The 20,624-nt window shown below is 52.8% G+C and overlaps 1 protein-coding gene across 1 annotated transcript in view; it reads left to right on the top strand.

The window, feature by feature from the left end:
- Positions 1–20,268, top strand: part of LOC140430092 (uncharacterized) — a 234,827-nt gene extending 214,559 nt beyond the window's left edge. Inside the window, exon 3 of the mRNA XM_072517617.1 lies at positions 19,564–20,268. Within this exon, the coding sequence (XP_072373718.1) occupies positions 19,564–19,889 (326 nt within the window). The 3' untranslated portion in view covers positions 19,890–20,268. The remainder of the gene's footprint in view (positions 1–19,563) is intronic.
- Positions 20,269–20,624: the final 356 nt, after the last annotated feature.

Below are 20,624 nucleotides of genomic sequence, written 5' to 3'. Positions count from 1 at the left end.
CACCATCCCAGCATATACACACTGCACTCCCCACACACACCATCCCAGCATATGCACACTGCACTCCCCACACACACCATCCCAGCATATACACACTGCACTCCCCACACACACTATCCCAGCATATACACACTGCACTCCTCACACACACCATCCCAGCATATAAACACTGCACTCCCCACACACACCATCCCAGCATATACACATTGCACTCCCCACACACACCATCCCAGCATATACACACTGCACTGCCCACACACACCATCCCAGCATGTATACACTGCTCTCCCCACACACACACCATCCCAGCATATACACACTGCACTCCCCACACACACCATCCCAGCATATACACACTGCACTCCCCAGACACACCATCCCAGCATATACACACTGCACTCCCCACTCACACCATCCCAGCATACACACACTGCACTCCCCACACTCACCATCCCAGCATATACACACTGCACTCCCCACACACACCATCCCAGCATAAACACACTGCACTCCCCACACACACCATCCCAATATACACACACTGCACTCCCCACACACACCATCCCAGCATATACAAACTGCACTCCCCACTCACACCATCCCAGCATATACACACTGCACTCCCCACACTCACCATCCCAGCATATACACACTGCACTCCCCACGCACACCATCCCAGCATATACACACTGCACTCCCCACACACACCATCCCAATATACACACACTGCACTCCCGACACACACCATCCCAGCATATACACACTACACTCCCCACACACACCATCGCAGCATATACACACTGCACTCCCCACACACACCATCCCAGTATATACACACTGCACTCGCCACACACACCATCCCAGCATATACACACTGCACTCCCCACACACACCATCCCAGCATATACACACTGCACTCTCCACACACACCATCCCAGCATATACACACTGCACTCGCCACACATACCATCCCAGCATATACTCACTGCACTCCCCACACACACCATCCCAGATATACACACTGCACTCCCCACACACACCATCCCAGCACATACACACTGCACTCACCACACACACCATCCCAGCATATACACACTGCACTCTCCACACACACCATCCCAGCATATACACACTGCACTCTCCACACACACCATCCCTGCATATACACACTGCACTCCCCACACACACCATCCCAGCATATACACACTGCACTCCCCACACTCACCATCCCAGCATATACGCACTGCACTCGCTACACACACCATCCCAGCATGTACACACTGCATTCGCCACACACACCATCCCAGCATCTACACACTGCACTCCCCACACTCACCATCCCAGCATATACACACTGCACTCGCTACACACACCATCCCAGCATATACACACTGCACTCCCCACACACACCATCCCAGCATATACTCACTGCACTCCCCACACACACTATCCCAGCATATACACGCTGCACTCACCTCACACACCATGCCAGCACATACACACTGCACTCTCCACACACACCATCCCAGCATATACGCACTGCACTCCCCACACACACCATCCCAGCATATACACACTGCACTCTCCACTCACACCATCCGAGCAGAAACACACTGCACTCTCCACACACACCATCCCAGCATATACACGCTGCACTCCACACACACACTATCCCAGCATATACACGCTGCACTCTCCACACACACCATGCCAGCACATACACACTGCACTCTCCACACACACCATCCCAGCATATACGCACTGCACTCTCCACACACACCATGCCAGCACATACACACTGCACTCTCCACACACACCATCCCAGCATATACACACTGCACTCCCCACACTCACCATCCCAGCATATACGCACTGCACTCGCTACACACACCATCCCAGCATGTACACACTGCATTCGCCACACACACCATCCCAGCATCTACACACTGCACTCCCCACACTCACCATCCCAGCATATATACACTGCACTCGCTACACACACCATCCCAGCATATACACACTGCACTCCCCACACACACCATCCCAGCATATACTCACTGCACTCCCCACACACACCATCCCAGCATATACACACTGCACTCGCCACACACACCATCCCAGCATGTACACACTGCATTCGCCACACACACCATCCCAGCGTCTACACACTGCACTCCCCACACTCACCATCCCAGCATATACGCACTGCACTCGCTACACACACCATCCCAGCATATACACTCTGCACTCCCCACACACACCATCCCAGCACATACACACTGCACTCCCCACACACACCATCGCGGCATATACACACTGCACTCTCCACACACACCATCCCAGCATATACACACTGCACTCGCCACACATACCATCCCAGCATATACTCACTACACTCCCCACACACACCATCCCAGATATACACACTGCACTCCCCACTCACACCATCCCAGCATATACACACTGCACTCCCCACACTCACCATCCCAGCATGTACACACTGCTCTCCCCACACACACCATGCCAGCACATACACACTGCACTCTCCACACACACCATCCCAGCATATACGCACTGCACTCCCCACACACACCATCCCAGCATATACTCACTGCACTCCCCACACACACTATCCCAGCATATACACGCTGCACTCACCTCACACACCATGCCAGCACATACACACTGCACTCTCCACACACACCATCCCAGCATATACGCACTGCACTCCCCACACACACCATCCCAGCATATACACACTTCACTCTCCACTCACACCATCCGAGCAGAAACACACTGCACTCTCCACACACACCATCCCAGCATATACACGCTGCACTCCACACACACACTATCCCAGCATATACACGCTGCACTCTCCACACACACCATGCCAGCACATACACACTGCACTCTCCACACACACCATCCCAGCATATACGCACTGCACTCTCCACACACACCATGCCAGCACATACACACTGCACTCTCCACACACACCATCCCAGCATGTACACACTGCACTCGCCACACACACCATCCCAGCATATACACGCTGCACTCCCCACACACACTATCCCAGCATATACACGCTGCACTCTCCACACACACCATGCCAGCACATACACACTGCACTCTCCACACACACCATCCCAGCATATACGCACTGCACTCTCCACACACACCATGCCAGCACATACACACTGCACTCTCCACACACACCATCCCAGCATAGACACACTGCACTCACCACACACACCATCCCAGCATATACTCACTGCACTCCCCACACACACCATCCCAGCATATACACACTGCACTCCCCACACTCACCATCCCAGCATATACGCACTGCACTCGCTACACACACCATCCCAGCATGTACACACTGCATTCGCCACACACACCATCCCAGCATCTACACACTGCACTCCCCACACTCACCATCCCAGCATATACACACTGCACTCGCTACACACACCATCCCAGCATATACACACTGCACTCCCCACACACACCATCCCAGCATATACTCACTGCACTCCCCACACACACCATCCCAGCATATACACACTGCACTCGCCACACACACCATCCCAGCATGTACACACTGCATTCGCCACACACACCATCCCAGCATCTACACACTGCACTCCCCACACTCACCATCCCAGCATATACGCACTGCACTCGCTACACACACCATCCCAGCATATACACTCTGCACTCCCCACACACACCATCCCAGCACATACACACTGCACTCCCCACACACACCATCGCAGCATATACACACTGCACTCTCCACACACACCATCCCAGCATATACACACTGCACTCGCCACACATACCATCCCAGCATATACTCACTGCACTCCCCACACACACCATCCCAAATATACACACTGCACTCCCCACTCACACCATCCCAGCATATACACACTGCACTCCCCACACTCACCATCCCAGCATGTACACACTGCTCTCCCCACACAAACAATCCCAACATATACACACTGCACTCCCCACACACACCATCCCAGCATATACAAACTGCACTCCCCACTCACACCATCCCAGCATATACACACTGCACTCCCCACACTCACCATCCCAGCATATACACACTGCACTCCCCATGCACACCATCCCAATATACACACACTGCACTCCCGACACACACCATCCCAGCATATACACGCTGCACTCCCCACACACACTATCCCAGCATATACACGCTTCACTCACCTCACACACCATGCCAGCCCATACACACTGCACTCTCCACACACACCATCCCAGCATATACACACTGCACTCCCCACACACACCATCCCAGCATATACACACTGCACTCTCCACTCACACCATCCGAGCAGAAACACACTGCACTCTCCACACACACCATCCCAGCATATACACGCTGCACTCCCCACACACACTATCCCAGCATATACACGCTGCACTCTCCACACACACCATGCCAGCACATACACACTGCACTCTCCACACACACCATCCCAGCATATACGCACTGCACTCTCCACACACACCATGCCAGCACATACACACTGCACTCTCCACACACACCATCCCAGCATATACACACTGCACTCGCCACACACACCATCCCAGCATATACTCACTGCACTCCCCACACAAACCATCCCAGCATATACACACTGCACTCCCCACACTCACCATCCCAGCATATACGCACTGCACTCGCTACACACACCATCCCAGCATGTACACACTGCATTCGCCACACACACCATCCCAGCATCTACACACTGCACTCCCCACACTCACCATCCCAGCATATACACACTGCACTCGCTACACACACCATCCCAGCATATACACACTGCACTCCCCACACACACCATCCCAGCATATACGCACTGCACTCGCTACACACACCATCCCAGCATATACACACTGCACTCCCCACACACACCATCCCAGCACATACACACTGCACTCCCCACACACACCATCGCGGCATATACACACTGCACTCTCCACACACACCATCCCAGCATATACACACTGCACTCGCCACACATACCATCCCAGCATATACTCACTGCACTCCCCACACACACCATCCCAGATATACACACTGCACTCCCCACACACACCATCCCAGCACATACACACTGCACTCTCCACACACACCATCCCAGCATATACACACTGCACTCTCCACCACACCATCCCAGCATATACACACTGCACTCTCCACACACACCATCCCTGCATATACACACTGCACTCCCCACACACACCATCCCAGCATATACACACTGCACTCCCCACACTCACCATCCCAGCATATACGCACTGCACTCGCTACACACACCATCCCAGCATGTACACACTGCATTCGCCACACACACCATCCCAGCATCTACACACTGCACTCCCCACACTCACCATCCCAGCATATACACACTGCACTCGCTACACACACCATCCCAGCATATACACACTGCACTCCCCACACACACCATCCCAGCATATACTCACTGCACTCCCCACACACACTATCCCAGCATATACACGCTGCACTCACCTCACACACCATGCCAGCACATACACACTGCACTCTCCACACACACCATCCCAGCATATACGCACTGCACTCCCCACACACACCATCCCAGCATATACACACTGCACTCTCCACTCACACCATCCGAGCAGAAACACACTGCACTCTCCACACACACCATCCCAGCATATACACGCTGCACTCCACACACACACTATCCCAGCATATACACGCTGCACTCTCCACACACACCATGCCAGCACATACACACTGCACTCTCCACACACACCATCCCAGCATATACGCACTGCACTCTCCACACACACCATGCCAGCACATACACACTGCACTCTCCACACACACCATCCCAGCATATACACACTGCACTCGCCACACACACCATCCCAGCATATACTCACTGCACTCCCCACACACACCATCCCAGCATATACACACTGCACTCCCCACACTCACCATCCCAGCATATACGCACTGCACTCGCTACACACACCATCCCAGCATGTACACACTGCATTCGCCACACACACCATCCCAGCATCTACACACTGCACTCCCCACACTCACCATCCCAGCATATATACACTGCACTCGCTACACACACCATCCCAGCATATACACACTGCACTCCCCACACACACCATCCCAGCATATACTCACTGCACTCCCCACACACACCATCCCAGCATATACACACTGCACTCGCCACACACACCATCCCAGCATGTACACACTGCATTCGCCACACACACCATCCCAGCGTCTACACACTGCACTCCCCACACTCACCATCCCAGCATATACGCACTGCACTCGCTACACACACCATCCCAGCATATACACTCTGCACTCCCCACACACACCATCCCAGCACATACACACTGCACTCCCCACACACACCATCGCGGAATATACACACTGCACTCTCCACACACACCATCCCAGCATATACACACTGCACTCGCCACACATACCATCCCAGCATATACTCACTGCACTCCCCACACACACCATCCCAGATATACACACTGCACTCCCCACTCACACCATCCCAGCATATACACACTGCACTCCCCACACTCACCATCCCAGCATGTACACACTGCTCTCCCCACACACACAATCCCAACATATACACACTGCACTCCCCACACACACCATCCCAGCATATACAAACTGCACTCCCCACTCACACCATCCCAGCATATACACACTGCACTCCCCACACTCACCATCCCAGCATATACACACTGCACTCCCCATGCACACCATCCCAATATACACACACTGCACTCCCGACACACACCATCCCAGCATATACACGCTGCACTCCCCACACACACTATCCCAGCATATACACGCTGCACTCACCTCACACACCATGCCAGCCCATACACACTGCACTCTCCACACACACCATCCCAGCATATACACACTGCACTCCCCACACACACACCATCCCAGCATATACACACTGCACTCGCCACACATACCATCCCAGCATATACTCACTGCACTCCCCACACACACCATCCCAGATATACACACTGCACTCCCCACACACACCATCCCAGCACATACACACTGCACTCTCCACACACACCATCCCAGCATATACACACTGCACTCTCCACACACACCATCCGAGCATATACACACTGCACTCTCCACACACACCATCCCAGCATATACACACTGCACTCTCCACACACACCATCCCAGCATATACACACTGCACTCTCCACACACACCATCCCAGCATATACACACTGCTCTCCCCACACACACCACCCCAACATATACACACTGCACTCCCCACACACACCATCCCAGCATATACACACTGCACTCCCCACACTCACCATCCCAGCATATACACACTGCACTCCACACACACACCATCCCAGCATATACACACTGCACTCCCCACACACACCATCCCAGCATATACACACTGCACTCCCCACACACACCATCCCAGCATATACACACTGCACTCTCCACACACACCATCCCAGCATATACACACTGCACTCCCCACACACACCATCCCAGCATATGCACACTGCACTCCCCACACACACCATCCCAGCATATACACACTGCACTCCCCACACACACTATCCCAGCATATGCACACTGCACTCCTCACACACACCATCCCAGCATATACACACTGCACTCCCCACACACACCATCCCAGCATATACACACTGCACTCCCCACACACACCATCCCAGCATACACACACTGCACTCCCCACACACACCATCCCAGCATATACACACTGCACTGCCCACACACACCATCCCAGCATGTACACACTGCTCTCCCCACACACACACCATCCCAGCATATACACACTGCACTCCCCACACACACCATCCCAGCATATACACACTGCACTCCCCAGACACACCATCCCAGCATATACACACTGCACTCCCCACTCACACCATCCCAGCATACACACACTGCACTCCCCACACTCACCATCCCAGCATATACACACTGCACTCCCCACACACACCATCCCAGCATATACACACTGCACTCCCCACACACACCATCCCAATATACACACACTGCACTCCCCACACACACCTTCCCAGCATATACACACTGCACTCCCCACACACACCATCGCAGCATATACACACTGCACTCCCCACAACCATCCCAGCATATACACACTGCACTCGCCACACACACCATCCCAGCATATACACGCTGCACTCCCCACACACACCATCCCAGCATCTACACACTGCACTCCACACACCCACCATCCCAGCATATACACACTGCACTCCCCACACACACCATCCCAGCATATACTCACTGCACTCCCCACACACACCAACCCAGCGTATACACACTGCACTCCCCACACACACCATCCCAGCATATACACACTGCACTCTCCACACACACCATCCCAGCATATACACACTGCACTCCCCACACACACCATCCCAGCATATACACACTGCACTCTCCACACACACCATCCCAGCATATACACACTGCACTCCCCACACACACCATCCCAGCATATGCACACTGCACTCCCCACACACACCATCCCAGCATATACACACTGCACTCCCCACACACACTATCCCAGCATATACACACTGCACTCCTCACACACACCATCCCAGCATATACACACTGCACTCCCCACACACACCATCCCAGCATATACACATTGCACTCCCCACACACACCATCCCAGCATATACACACTGCACTCCCCACACACACCATCCCAGCATATACACACTGCACTGCCCACACACACCATCCCAGCATGTATACACTGCTCTCCCCACACACACACCATCCCAGCATATACACACTGCACTCCCCACACACACCATCCCAGCATATACACACTGCACTCCCCAGACACACCATCCCAGCATATACACACTGCACTCCCCACTCACACCATCCCAGCATACACACACTGCACTCCCCACACTCACCATCCCAGCATATACACACTGCACTCCCCACACACACCATCCCAGCATAAACACACTGCACTCCCCACACACACCATCCCAATATACACACACTGCACTCCCCACACACACCATCCCAGCATATACAAACTGCACTCCCCACTCACACCATCCCAGCATATACACACTGCACTCCCCACACTCACCATCCCAGCATATACACACTGCACTCCCCACGCACACCATCCCAGCATATACACACTGCACTCCCCACACACACCATCCCAATATACACACACTGCACTCCCGACACACACCATCCCAGCATATACACACTACACTCCCCACACACACCATCGCAGCATATACACACTGCACTCCCCACACACACCATCCCAGTATATACACACTGCACTCGCCACACACACCATCCCAGCATATACACACTGCACTCCCCACACACACCATCCCAGCATATACACACTGCATTCCCCACACACACCATCCCAGCATATACACACTGCACTCCCCACACACACCAGCCCAGCATATACAGACTGCACTCCCCACACACACCATCCCAGAATATACACACTGCACTCACCACACACACCATCCCAGCATATACACACTGCACTCCCCACACACACCATCCCAGCATATACACACTGCATTCCCCACACACACCATCCCAGCATATACACACTGCACTCCCCACACACACCATCCCAGCATATACACACTGCACTCCCCACACACACCATCCCAGCATATACACACTGCACTCGCCACACACACCATCCCAGCATATACACACTGCACTCCCCACACACACCATCACAGCATATACACACTACACTCCCCACACACACCCTCCCAGCATATACACACTGCACTCCCCACACACACCATCCCAGCGTATACACACTGCACTCCCCACACACACCATCCCAGCATATACACACTGCACTCGCCACACACACACACCATCCCAGCATGTACACACTGCATTCGCCACACACACCATCGCAGCATCTACACACTGCACTCCACACACACACCATCCCAGCATATACACACTTCACTCGCCACACAGACCATCCCAGTATATACACACTGCACTCCCTACACACACCATCCCAGCATATACACACTGCACTCCCCACACACACCATCCCAGCACATACACACTGCACTCTCCACACACACTATCCCAGCATATACACACTGCACTCCTCACACACACCATCCCAGTATATACACACTGCACTCCCCACACACATCATCCCAGCATATACACACTGCACTCCCCACACACACCATCCCAGCATATACACACTGCACTCCCCACACACACCATCCCAGCATATACACACTGCACTCCCCACACACACCATCCCAGCATATACACACTGCACTCCCCACACACACCATCCCAGCATATACACACTGCACACCCCACACACACCATCCCAGCATATGCACACTGCACTCCTCACACAGACCATCCCAGCATATACACACTGCACTCCCCACACACACCATCCCAGCATATACACACTGCACACCCCACACACACCATCCCAGCATATGCACACTGCACTCCTCACACACACCATCCCAGCATATACACACTGCACTCCCCACACACACCATCCCAGCATATACACACTGCACTCCCCACACACACCATCCCAGCATATACACACTGCACTCCTCACACAGACCATCCCAGCATATACACATTGCACTCCCCACACACACCATCCCAGCATATACACACTGCACTCCCCACACACACCATCCCAGCATATACACACTGCACTGCCCACACACACCATCCCAGCATGTACACACTGCTCTCCCCACACACACATCATCCCAGCATATACACACTGCACTCCCAGACACACCATCCCAGCATATACACACTGCACTCCCCACTCACACCATCCCAGCATATACACACTGCACTCCCCACACACACCATCCCAGCATGTACACACTGCATCCCCACACTCACCATCCCAGCATATACACACTGCACTCCCCACACACACCATCCCAGCATATACACACTGCACTCTCCACACACACCATCCCAGCAGATACACACTGCACTCCCCACACACACCATCCCAGCATATACACACTGCACTCCCCCCACACACCATCCCAGCATATACACACTGCACTCGCCACACACACCATCCCAGCATCTACACACTGCACTCCACACACCCACCATCCCAGCATATACACACTGCACTCCCCACACACGCCATCCCAGCATATACTCACTGCACTCCCCACACACACCATCCCAGCGTATACACACTGCACTCCCCACACACACCATCCCAGCATATACACACTGCACTCTCCACACACACCATCCCAGCATATACACACTGCACTCCCCACACACACCATCCCAGCATATACACACTGCACTCTCCACACACACCATCCCAGCATATACACACTGCACTCCCCACACACACCATCCCAGCATATGAACACTGCACTCCCCACACACACCATCCCAGCATATACACACTGCACTCCCCACACACACTATCCCAGCATATACACACTGCACTCCTCACACACACCATCCCAGCATATACACACTGCACTCCCCACACACACCATCCCAGCATATACACATTGCACTCCCCACACACACCATCCCAGCATATACACACTGCACTCCCCACACACACCATCCCAGCATATACACACTGCACTGCCCACACACACCATCCCAGCATGTATACACTGCTCTCCCCACACACACACCATCCCAGCATATACACACTGCACTCCCCACACACACCATCCCAGCATATACACACTGCACTCCCCAGACACACCATCCCAGCATATACACACTGCACTCCCCACTCACACCATCCCAGCATACACACACTGCACTCCCCACACTCACCATCCCAGCATATACACACTGCACTCCCCACACACACCATCCCAGCATATACACACTGCACTCCCCACTCACACCATCCCAGCATACACACACTGCACTCCCCACACTCACCATCCCAGCATATACACACTGCACTCCCCACACACACCATCCCAGCATAAACACACTGCACTCCCCACACACACCATCCCAATATACACACACTGCACTCCCCACACACACCATCCCAGCATATACAAACTGCACTCCCCACTCACACCATCCCAGCATATACACACTGCACTCCCCACACTCACCATCCCAGCATATACACACTGCACTCCCCACGCACACCATCCCAGCATATACACACTGCACTCCCCACACACACCATCCCAATATACACACACTGCACTCCCGACACACACCATCCCAGCATATACACACTACACTCCCCACACACACCATCGCAGCATATACACACTGCACTCCCCACACACACCATCCCAGTATATACACACTGCACTCGCCACACACACCATCCCAGCATATACACACTGCACTCCCCACACACACCATCCCAGCATATACACACTGCATTCCCCACACACACCATCCCAGCATATACACACTGCACTCCCCACACACACCAGCCCAGCATATACAGACTGCACTCCCCACACACACCATCCCAGAATATACACACTGCACTCACCACACACACCATCCCAGCATATACACACTGCACTCCCCACACACACCATCCCAGCATATACACACTGCATTCCCCACACACACCATCCCAGCATATACACACTGCACTCCCCACACACACCATCCCAGCATATACACACTGCACTCCCCACACACACCATCCCAGCATATACACACTGCACTCGCCACACACACCATCCCAGCATATACACACTGCACTCCCCACACACACCATCACAGCATATACACACTACACTCCCCACACACACCCTCCCAGCATATACACACTGCACTCCCCACACACACCATCCCAGCGTATACACACTGCACTCCCCACACACACCATCCCAGCATATACACACTGCACTCGCCACACACACACACCATCCCAGCATGTACACACTGCATTCGCCACACACACCATCGCAGCATCTACACACTGCACTCCACACACACACCATCCCAGCATATACACACTTCACTCGCCACACAGACCATCCCAGTATATACACACTGCACTCCCTACACACACCATCCCAGCATATACACACTGCACTCCCCACACACACCATCCCAGCACATACACACTGCACTCTCCACACACACTATCCCAGCATATACACACTGCACTCCTCACACACACCATCCCAGTATATACACACTGCACTCCCCACACACATCATCCCAGCATATACACACTGCACTCCCCACACACACCATCCCAGCATATACACACTGCACTCCCCACACACACCATCCCAGCATATACACACTGCACTCCCCACACACACCATCCCAGCATATACACACTGCACTCCCCACACACACCATCCCAGCATATACACACTGCACACCCCACACACACCATCCCAGCATATGCACACTGCACTCCTCACACAGACCATCCCAGCATATACACACTGCACTCCCCACACACACCATCCCAGCATATACACACTGCACACCCCACACACACCATCCCAGCATATGCACACTGCACTCCTCACACACACCATCCCAGCATATACACACTGCACTCCCCACACACACCATCCCAGCATATACACACTGCACTCCCCACACACACCATCCCAGCATATACACACTGCACTCCTCACACAGACCATCCCAGCATATACACATTGCACTCCCCACACACACCATCCCAGCATATACACACTGCACTCCCCACACACACCATCCCAGCATATACACACTGCACTGCCCACACACACCATCCCAGCATGTACACACTGCTCTCCCCACACACACATCATCCCAGCATATACACACTGCACTCCCAGACACACCATCCCAGCATATACACACTGCACTCCCCATGCACACACCATCCCAGCATATACACACTGCACTCCCCACACACACCATCCCAGCATATACACACTGCACTCCCCACTCACACCATCCCAGCACATACACACTGCATCCCCACACTCACCATCCCAGCATATACACACTGCACTCCCCACACACACCATCCCAGCATATACACACTGCACTCTCCACACACACCATCCCAGCATATACACACTGCACTCCCCACACACACCATCCCAGCATATACACACTGCACTCCCCCCACACACCATCCCAGCATATACACACTGCACTCGCCACACACACCATCCCAGCATCTACACACTGCACTCCACACACCCACCATCCCAGCATATACACACTGCACTCCCCACACACGCCATCCCAGCATATACTCACTGCACTCCCCACACACACCATCCCAGCGTATACACACTGCACTCCCCACACACACCATCCCAGCATATACACACTGCACTCTCCACACACACCATCCCAGCATATACACACTGCACTCCCCACACACACCATCCCAGCATATACACACTGCACTCTCCACACACACCATCCCAGCATATACACACTGCACTCCCCACACACACCATCCCAGCATATGCACACTGCACTCCCCACACACACCATCCCAGCATATACACACTGCACTCCCCACACACACTATCCCAGCATATACACACTGCACTCCTCACACACACCATCCCAGCATATACACACTGCACTCCCCACACACACCATCCCAGCATATACACATTGCACTCCCCACACACACCATCCCAGCATATACACACTGCACTCCCCACACACACCATCCCAGCATATACACACTGCACTGCCCACACACACCATCCCAGCATGTATACACTGCTCTCCCCACACACACACCATCCCAGCATATACACACTGCACTCCCCACACACACCATCCCAGCATATACACACTGCACTCCCCAGACACACCATCCCAGCATATACACACTGCACTCCCCACTCACACCATCCCAGCATACACACACTGCACTCCCCACACTCACCATCCCAGCATATACACACTGCACTCCCCACACACACCATCCCAGCATAAACACACTGCACTCCCCACACACACCATCCCAATATACACACACTGCACTCCCCACACACACCATCCCAGCATATACACACTGCACTCCCCTCACACACCATCCCAGCATATACACACTGCACTCCCCACACACACCATCCCAGCATATGCACACTGCACTCCTCACACAGACCATCCCAGCATATACACACTGCACTCCCCACACACACCATCCCAGCACATACACACTGCTCTCCCCACACACACCATCCCAGCATATACACACTGCACTCGCCACACACACCATCCCAGCATATACACACTGCACTCCCCACACACACCATCCCAGCATATACACACTGCACTCCCCACACACACCATCCCAGCATTTACACACTGCACTCTCCACACACACCATCCCAGCATATACACACTGCACTCGCCACACACACCATCCCAGCATATACACACTGCACTCGCCACACACACCATCCCAGCACATACACACTGCTCTCCCCACACACACCATCCCAGCATATACACACTGCACTCCCCACACACACCATCCCAGCAAAGACACACTGCACTCGCCACACACACCATCCCAGCATATACACACTGCTCTCCCCACACACACCATCCCAGCATATACACACTGCTCTCCCCACACACACCATCCCAGCATATACACACTGCTCTCCCCACACACACCATCCCATCATATACACACTGCACTCCCCACACACACCATCCCAGCATATACACACTGCACTCCCCACACACACCATCCCAGCCAACAAGATGGCAGCGACCACTAGATTCACCGACACTGAGCGGGAGACCCGCCTGGACGTGGAGGTGATGCAGGCAACCCTGTACCCGGCCCATGAAGGAGGCTTCCAGCGGCCGTTCTCCATGCCTGGCACAGGTGGTAGGGGCGGTCAGAGCCACTAGCATCATCGTGCGGACCTTGCCAGCAGTGCAGGAAAAAACTGCACAACCTTCTCAGGGCGGCCAGGGAGAGTAGCCAGCACTGTGCCCCTGGCACTAACCCTCATCTCACAGACACGTAACCCCCCACTCCCCCCCTCCCCACCCCACCCATCTGGAGGGTGCTGAGCCCCCACCCTACAGCATCGGCCAGAACACACACCGGCCACCATGGCTGGGTGCCCTGGCTGTTTGTCATTTTTATCAATGACCTAGAGGAAGGCGGGGTGAGTAAATTTGCAGACGACACTAAAGTCGGTGGTGTTGTCGACAGTGTGGAAGGATGTAGCAGGTTACAGAGGGACATAGATAAGCTGCAGAGCTGGGCTGAGAGGTGGCAAATGGAGTTTAATGTAGAGAAGCATGAAGTGATTCACTTTGGAAGGAAAAACAGGAATGCGGAATATTTGGCTCATGGTAAAGTTCTTGGAAGTGTGGATGAGCAGAGGGATCTAGGTGTCCATGTACATAGATCCCTGAAAGTTGCCACCCAGGTTGATAGGGTTGTGAAGAAGGCCTATGGAGTGTTGGCCTTTATTGGTAGAGGGATTGAGTTCCGGAGTCAGGAGGTCATGTTGCAGCTGTACAAAACTCTGGATTTGGAGTATTGCGTACAGTTCTGGTCACCGCATTATAGGAAAGATGTGGAGGCTTTGGAGCGGGTGTAGAGGAGATTTACCAGGATGTTGCCTGGTATGGAGGGAAAATCTTATGAGGAAAGGCTGATGGACTTGAGGTTGTTTTCGTTGGAGAGAAGAAGGTTGAGAGGAGACTTAATAGAGGCATACAAAATGATCAGGGGGTTAGATAGGGTGGACAGTGAGAGCCTTCTCCCGCGGATGGAAATGGCTGGCACGAGGGGACATAGCTTTAAACTGAGGGGTAATAGATATTGGACAGAGGTCAGAGGTAGGTTCTTTACGCAAAGAGTGGTGAGGCCGTGGAATGCCCTACCTGCTACAGTAGTGAACTCGCCAACATTGAGGGCATTTAAAAGTTTATTGGATATACATATGGATGATAATGGCATAGTGTAGGTTAGATGGCTTTTGTTTTGGTGCAACATCGTGGGCCGAAGGGCCTTTACTGCGCTGTATTGTTCTATGTTCTACGTGTGTCAACCCCCCCCCCCCATACCACACCCCCCCCCCATACCACACCCCCCTCGCCACCAAACTCACCCTCACACCACCCTCACACGAACCCACACCGCCACCACCCCCACCCTCCTGGCTCGCGGTCTAATCATGCGTCTTGTCTTGTGTCGCGCAGCATCTGCTGGTGACGGGGTGGGTCCATCTGGTGACCCTCACCCCCTGCCAGTGACACAGCCTGAGACCCCCGCGTGTCAACCAGCGATGAGTAGAGCAGCATGGACGGCAACCCTAGACGCAAGGCCCAAGACACCCTGGAGCTAAAGTCTGGGGATGACACTGATCTCCCGTCACAGCTGTGTCCAACGCCCTCCGCCATCCCAGAGACATTCACCTCGGTCGGGCACTTTAGTGAAGAGGCTATTGGGACACCCTCTGGTGCTCACCATACAGCTGATTCGGTACATCAGGTGCAGGTAGGTACACCCGAGGAGGCAGACGGTCGGAGGGCAGGCCGAACTCAAGGACCAGAGAGGTTTTGGGTTTCTGGAATGGACAGTCCCATCCATAGTGGACATGCAGTGGTAGAGCTAAGGACTACATAAGGGTTGTCGGTGAGCATCGAGCACTTGCAGGTGCAGTTGGAGGAATCCAACTGCGTGAAGTAGCAGGAGGTGGTGCTGACCATGCATGCCACCCAGACACATCACATGGACAGCATGCAGAACAGTGTGGCACCATGTCAACTGGGTCATCCGAGCAGCAATTGGGCCTATCCAGGACTGGTCGCCCCAGAAGATGGCCGCCAACAGGGACCCAGGTCACAGGGCACGAATCAAAGCAGGCCTGATGTACCAGATGGGGACCCATCTAGACGTAGCATTAGGCACGTCAGGTAAGAAAGTTAGACACCAGTTAAGTTGGCAGAGGTGCAGGGCACAGTTTAGTTATAGGGGTTAGGGCACGTATCTGTCAATATTTCTGCACATTAAACACCTGCTAACACTATTACAACCTGCGTTGTTGTCTGTCAGATGGGTGTGAGGGATGGGCTGGTGTGGGCTGAAGAGTGGGGCGGTGGAGGGGGGGGGGGGGGGGGGTCGGAGTGGGCGGACGTTGTGGGTGGCTGCGTGGGCATCATTGTAGCAGGTCTCTGCGTTGGTCTGTGGCCCCCGGATAGGCGTCATCAGCCACGACTGAGGTGGGTAACCCCTGCCACCCAGGAGCCAACCCCCCAGCCGAACATGCCAGGAATCGTCAAGTGTGGAATTCCAATATACATTGTCTGCAGGGTGTGAAAGGCCCATCCCCTGGTCACCCCCCAGCCCCGATCAGAGCCCCTCCCCCCCACCCCAGCCAGCCCAGCCAGTGTCTAGCTCAGCAGCCCAGCCTTTCCATGTCCCACCTCCTCTCTCTCCCTCATCAGCTGTGACGCTGGTTTCACGGTTTTTAAAAGCACAAGGGAACGTTGAGAATTCGGCCCATCGGAGGCGGAGAATCACGGGAGCCCCGGAGAAAACTGGTTCGGGCTCACCAATGATATGCCAACGGCATTTACTGTACGCGCATTCCGGAACGGAATGTGCCACTGGCCAGGCAACGGAGAATTGCGATTTGGTGTGAAACCGGCACCAGCCGCGATTTCGGCATCATAACCGATTCTCCGCCCAATCGCATTTCCCGATTTTGGCGTTGGCTAATAGCAAATCCCACCCCATATAAAACTTCTGGGCCAAATAATCGACAGGTTAATAGAAATGTTCTCCTCATCAGAGGAAGAGTGAATAATATTTCTCTGATGTGAACATTTGTCTAAGGGCGGCATGGTATCTCAGTGGTTAGGTCCCAGGTTCGATTCCTGGCTTGGGTCACTGTCTGTGTGGAGTCTACACGTCCTCCCTGTGTCTGCGTGGGTTTCCTCCGGGTGCTCCGGTTTCCTCCCACAAGTCCCGAAAGACGTGCTGTGTGGTGAATTGGACATTCTGAATTCTCCCTCTTTTTTCCCAAACAGGCCCCAGAGTGTCGCGACTCGGGGCTTTTCACAGTAACTTCATTGCAGTGTTAATGTAAGCTTATTATGTGAGTGATCCACCCTCAAAATGTAGAATAAAGTTAAATTGATCCAATTGATCCAGTCAGTGGCATTTATCTTCTATTCTAAACTCAATGTTCAGCAGTTGAGCCAGTTACCAATCTGCAAACCTCTCTGTGCACTGATACATTTGAAATGCAATGCGACAGCTGAGCATTCAGATTGCAATCTCAATTTCTGAGATAGAGGGCAGCACTGAGCAGTGGCACGGTGGGAAAGGACAGGGAAAAAAGCTAACCTCCATAAAACCTGTGTTCACATGTGCAGATTTCTTTCTGTTCCAGATTCCTTTCAGGCCTCGGGTGACAATGAATATTCCACGGAGACGAAAATGAAAATGGCTCAGAGGTTGTACGTCAACCATGGGATTCAGCAGCGTCAACCATTTTACAGTCAGCAGCCACATTACAGTGACTACAACCAGCAGAAGCAAATGCCAGGGGCATTCGCTGACATCAATTCTCAGAATGAGGGAGACGAAATTAAGCAGCCTGTTCGTTCAAAAATATCCAAACATCCAAAATTGACTGCGAAACAACTTGGAGTTATAAGAAAATGCTGCAGCAAGGGCTGTAGCATTAAGGATCTCTATAGATTTTGCACAAAATAAAATTATATATCTTAATATAAAGAATGTTCTGTACCTGTGAATTCTGAATCAGTCAGATTGGAAGACAGAATCATAAATTTGACAAATTCAAACCACTGACATTGACATTAATCAGCCGACGACCCCCTTTTGGGAATTAGGGCACCACAGTTACAGCAGGATTTTCTATCCACAAAGGTTGGAATTCCTGCAATGTTTGATGCCCTCCCTATGCCCACATTCCCATGACGGGTGCAATCTGAGGAGGTTCTGTTTCCTGACATTAAATTTTGTCAAGCTTATTCTATAGTTTGTGCAGAAAAATATATGTAGCCTGGTCCCTGTCAAAGACTTGTCATCACAATTAAATTAAAAAGTATGAAAAATATTGCATTTCAAATTATTTGCATCTTGTCATTTTTTAAATATCTAAATTATTTCTAATAGATACTCCACATGGATTAATAAGCAAGATCCGTCTACTATATTGGAGTGTCTGCACACTACCATTTCTAATATTGCCTGGATAGATCTGGGAACAATAGTCTAGCTTAGATTTTATAACATAACTTGAATTCATATAGAACGTTTAAAATAGAAAAGAGAAAGATCAAAGCAGTTGAAATGTAATTGGAAGAAAATAGGCGTTCGGCCGAGGCAGCATATATAATATGGGTGTTTAAGAAAAACCGTCATAAATATTCTTAAAATGGTATGAAAGAAGCAGAGGAGAGTGGAGAGGAACAGGTTAGGCTT

This window comes from Scyliorhinus torazame, chromosome 9, assembly GCF_047496885.1.
Source record: "Scyliorhinus torazame isolate Kashiwa2021f chromosome 9, sScyTor2.1, whole genome shotgun sequence".
NCBI classification, from domain to species: domain Eukaryota; kingdom Metazoa; phylum Chordata; class Chondrichthyes; order Carcharhiniformes; family Scyliorhinidae; genus Scyliorhinus; species Scyliorhinus torazame.
The sequence above is the reverse complement of the archived record's forward strand: the minus strand, read 5'-3'. Positions and strand labels throughout refer to the sequence as shown.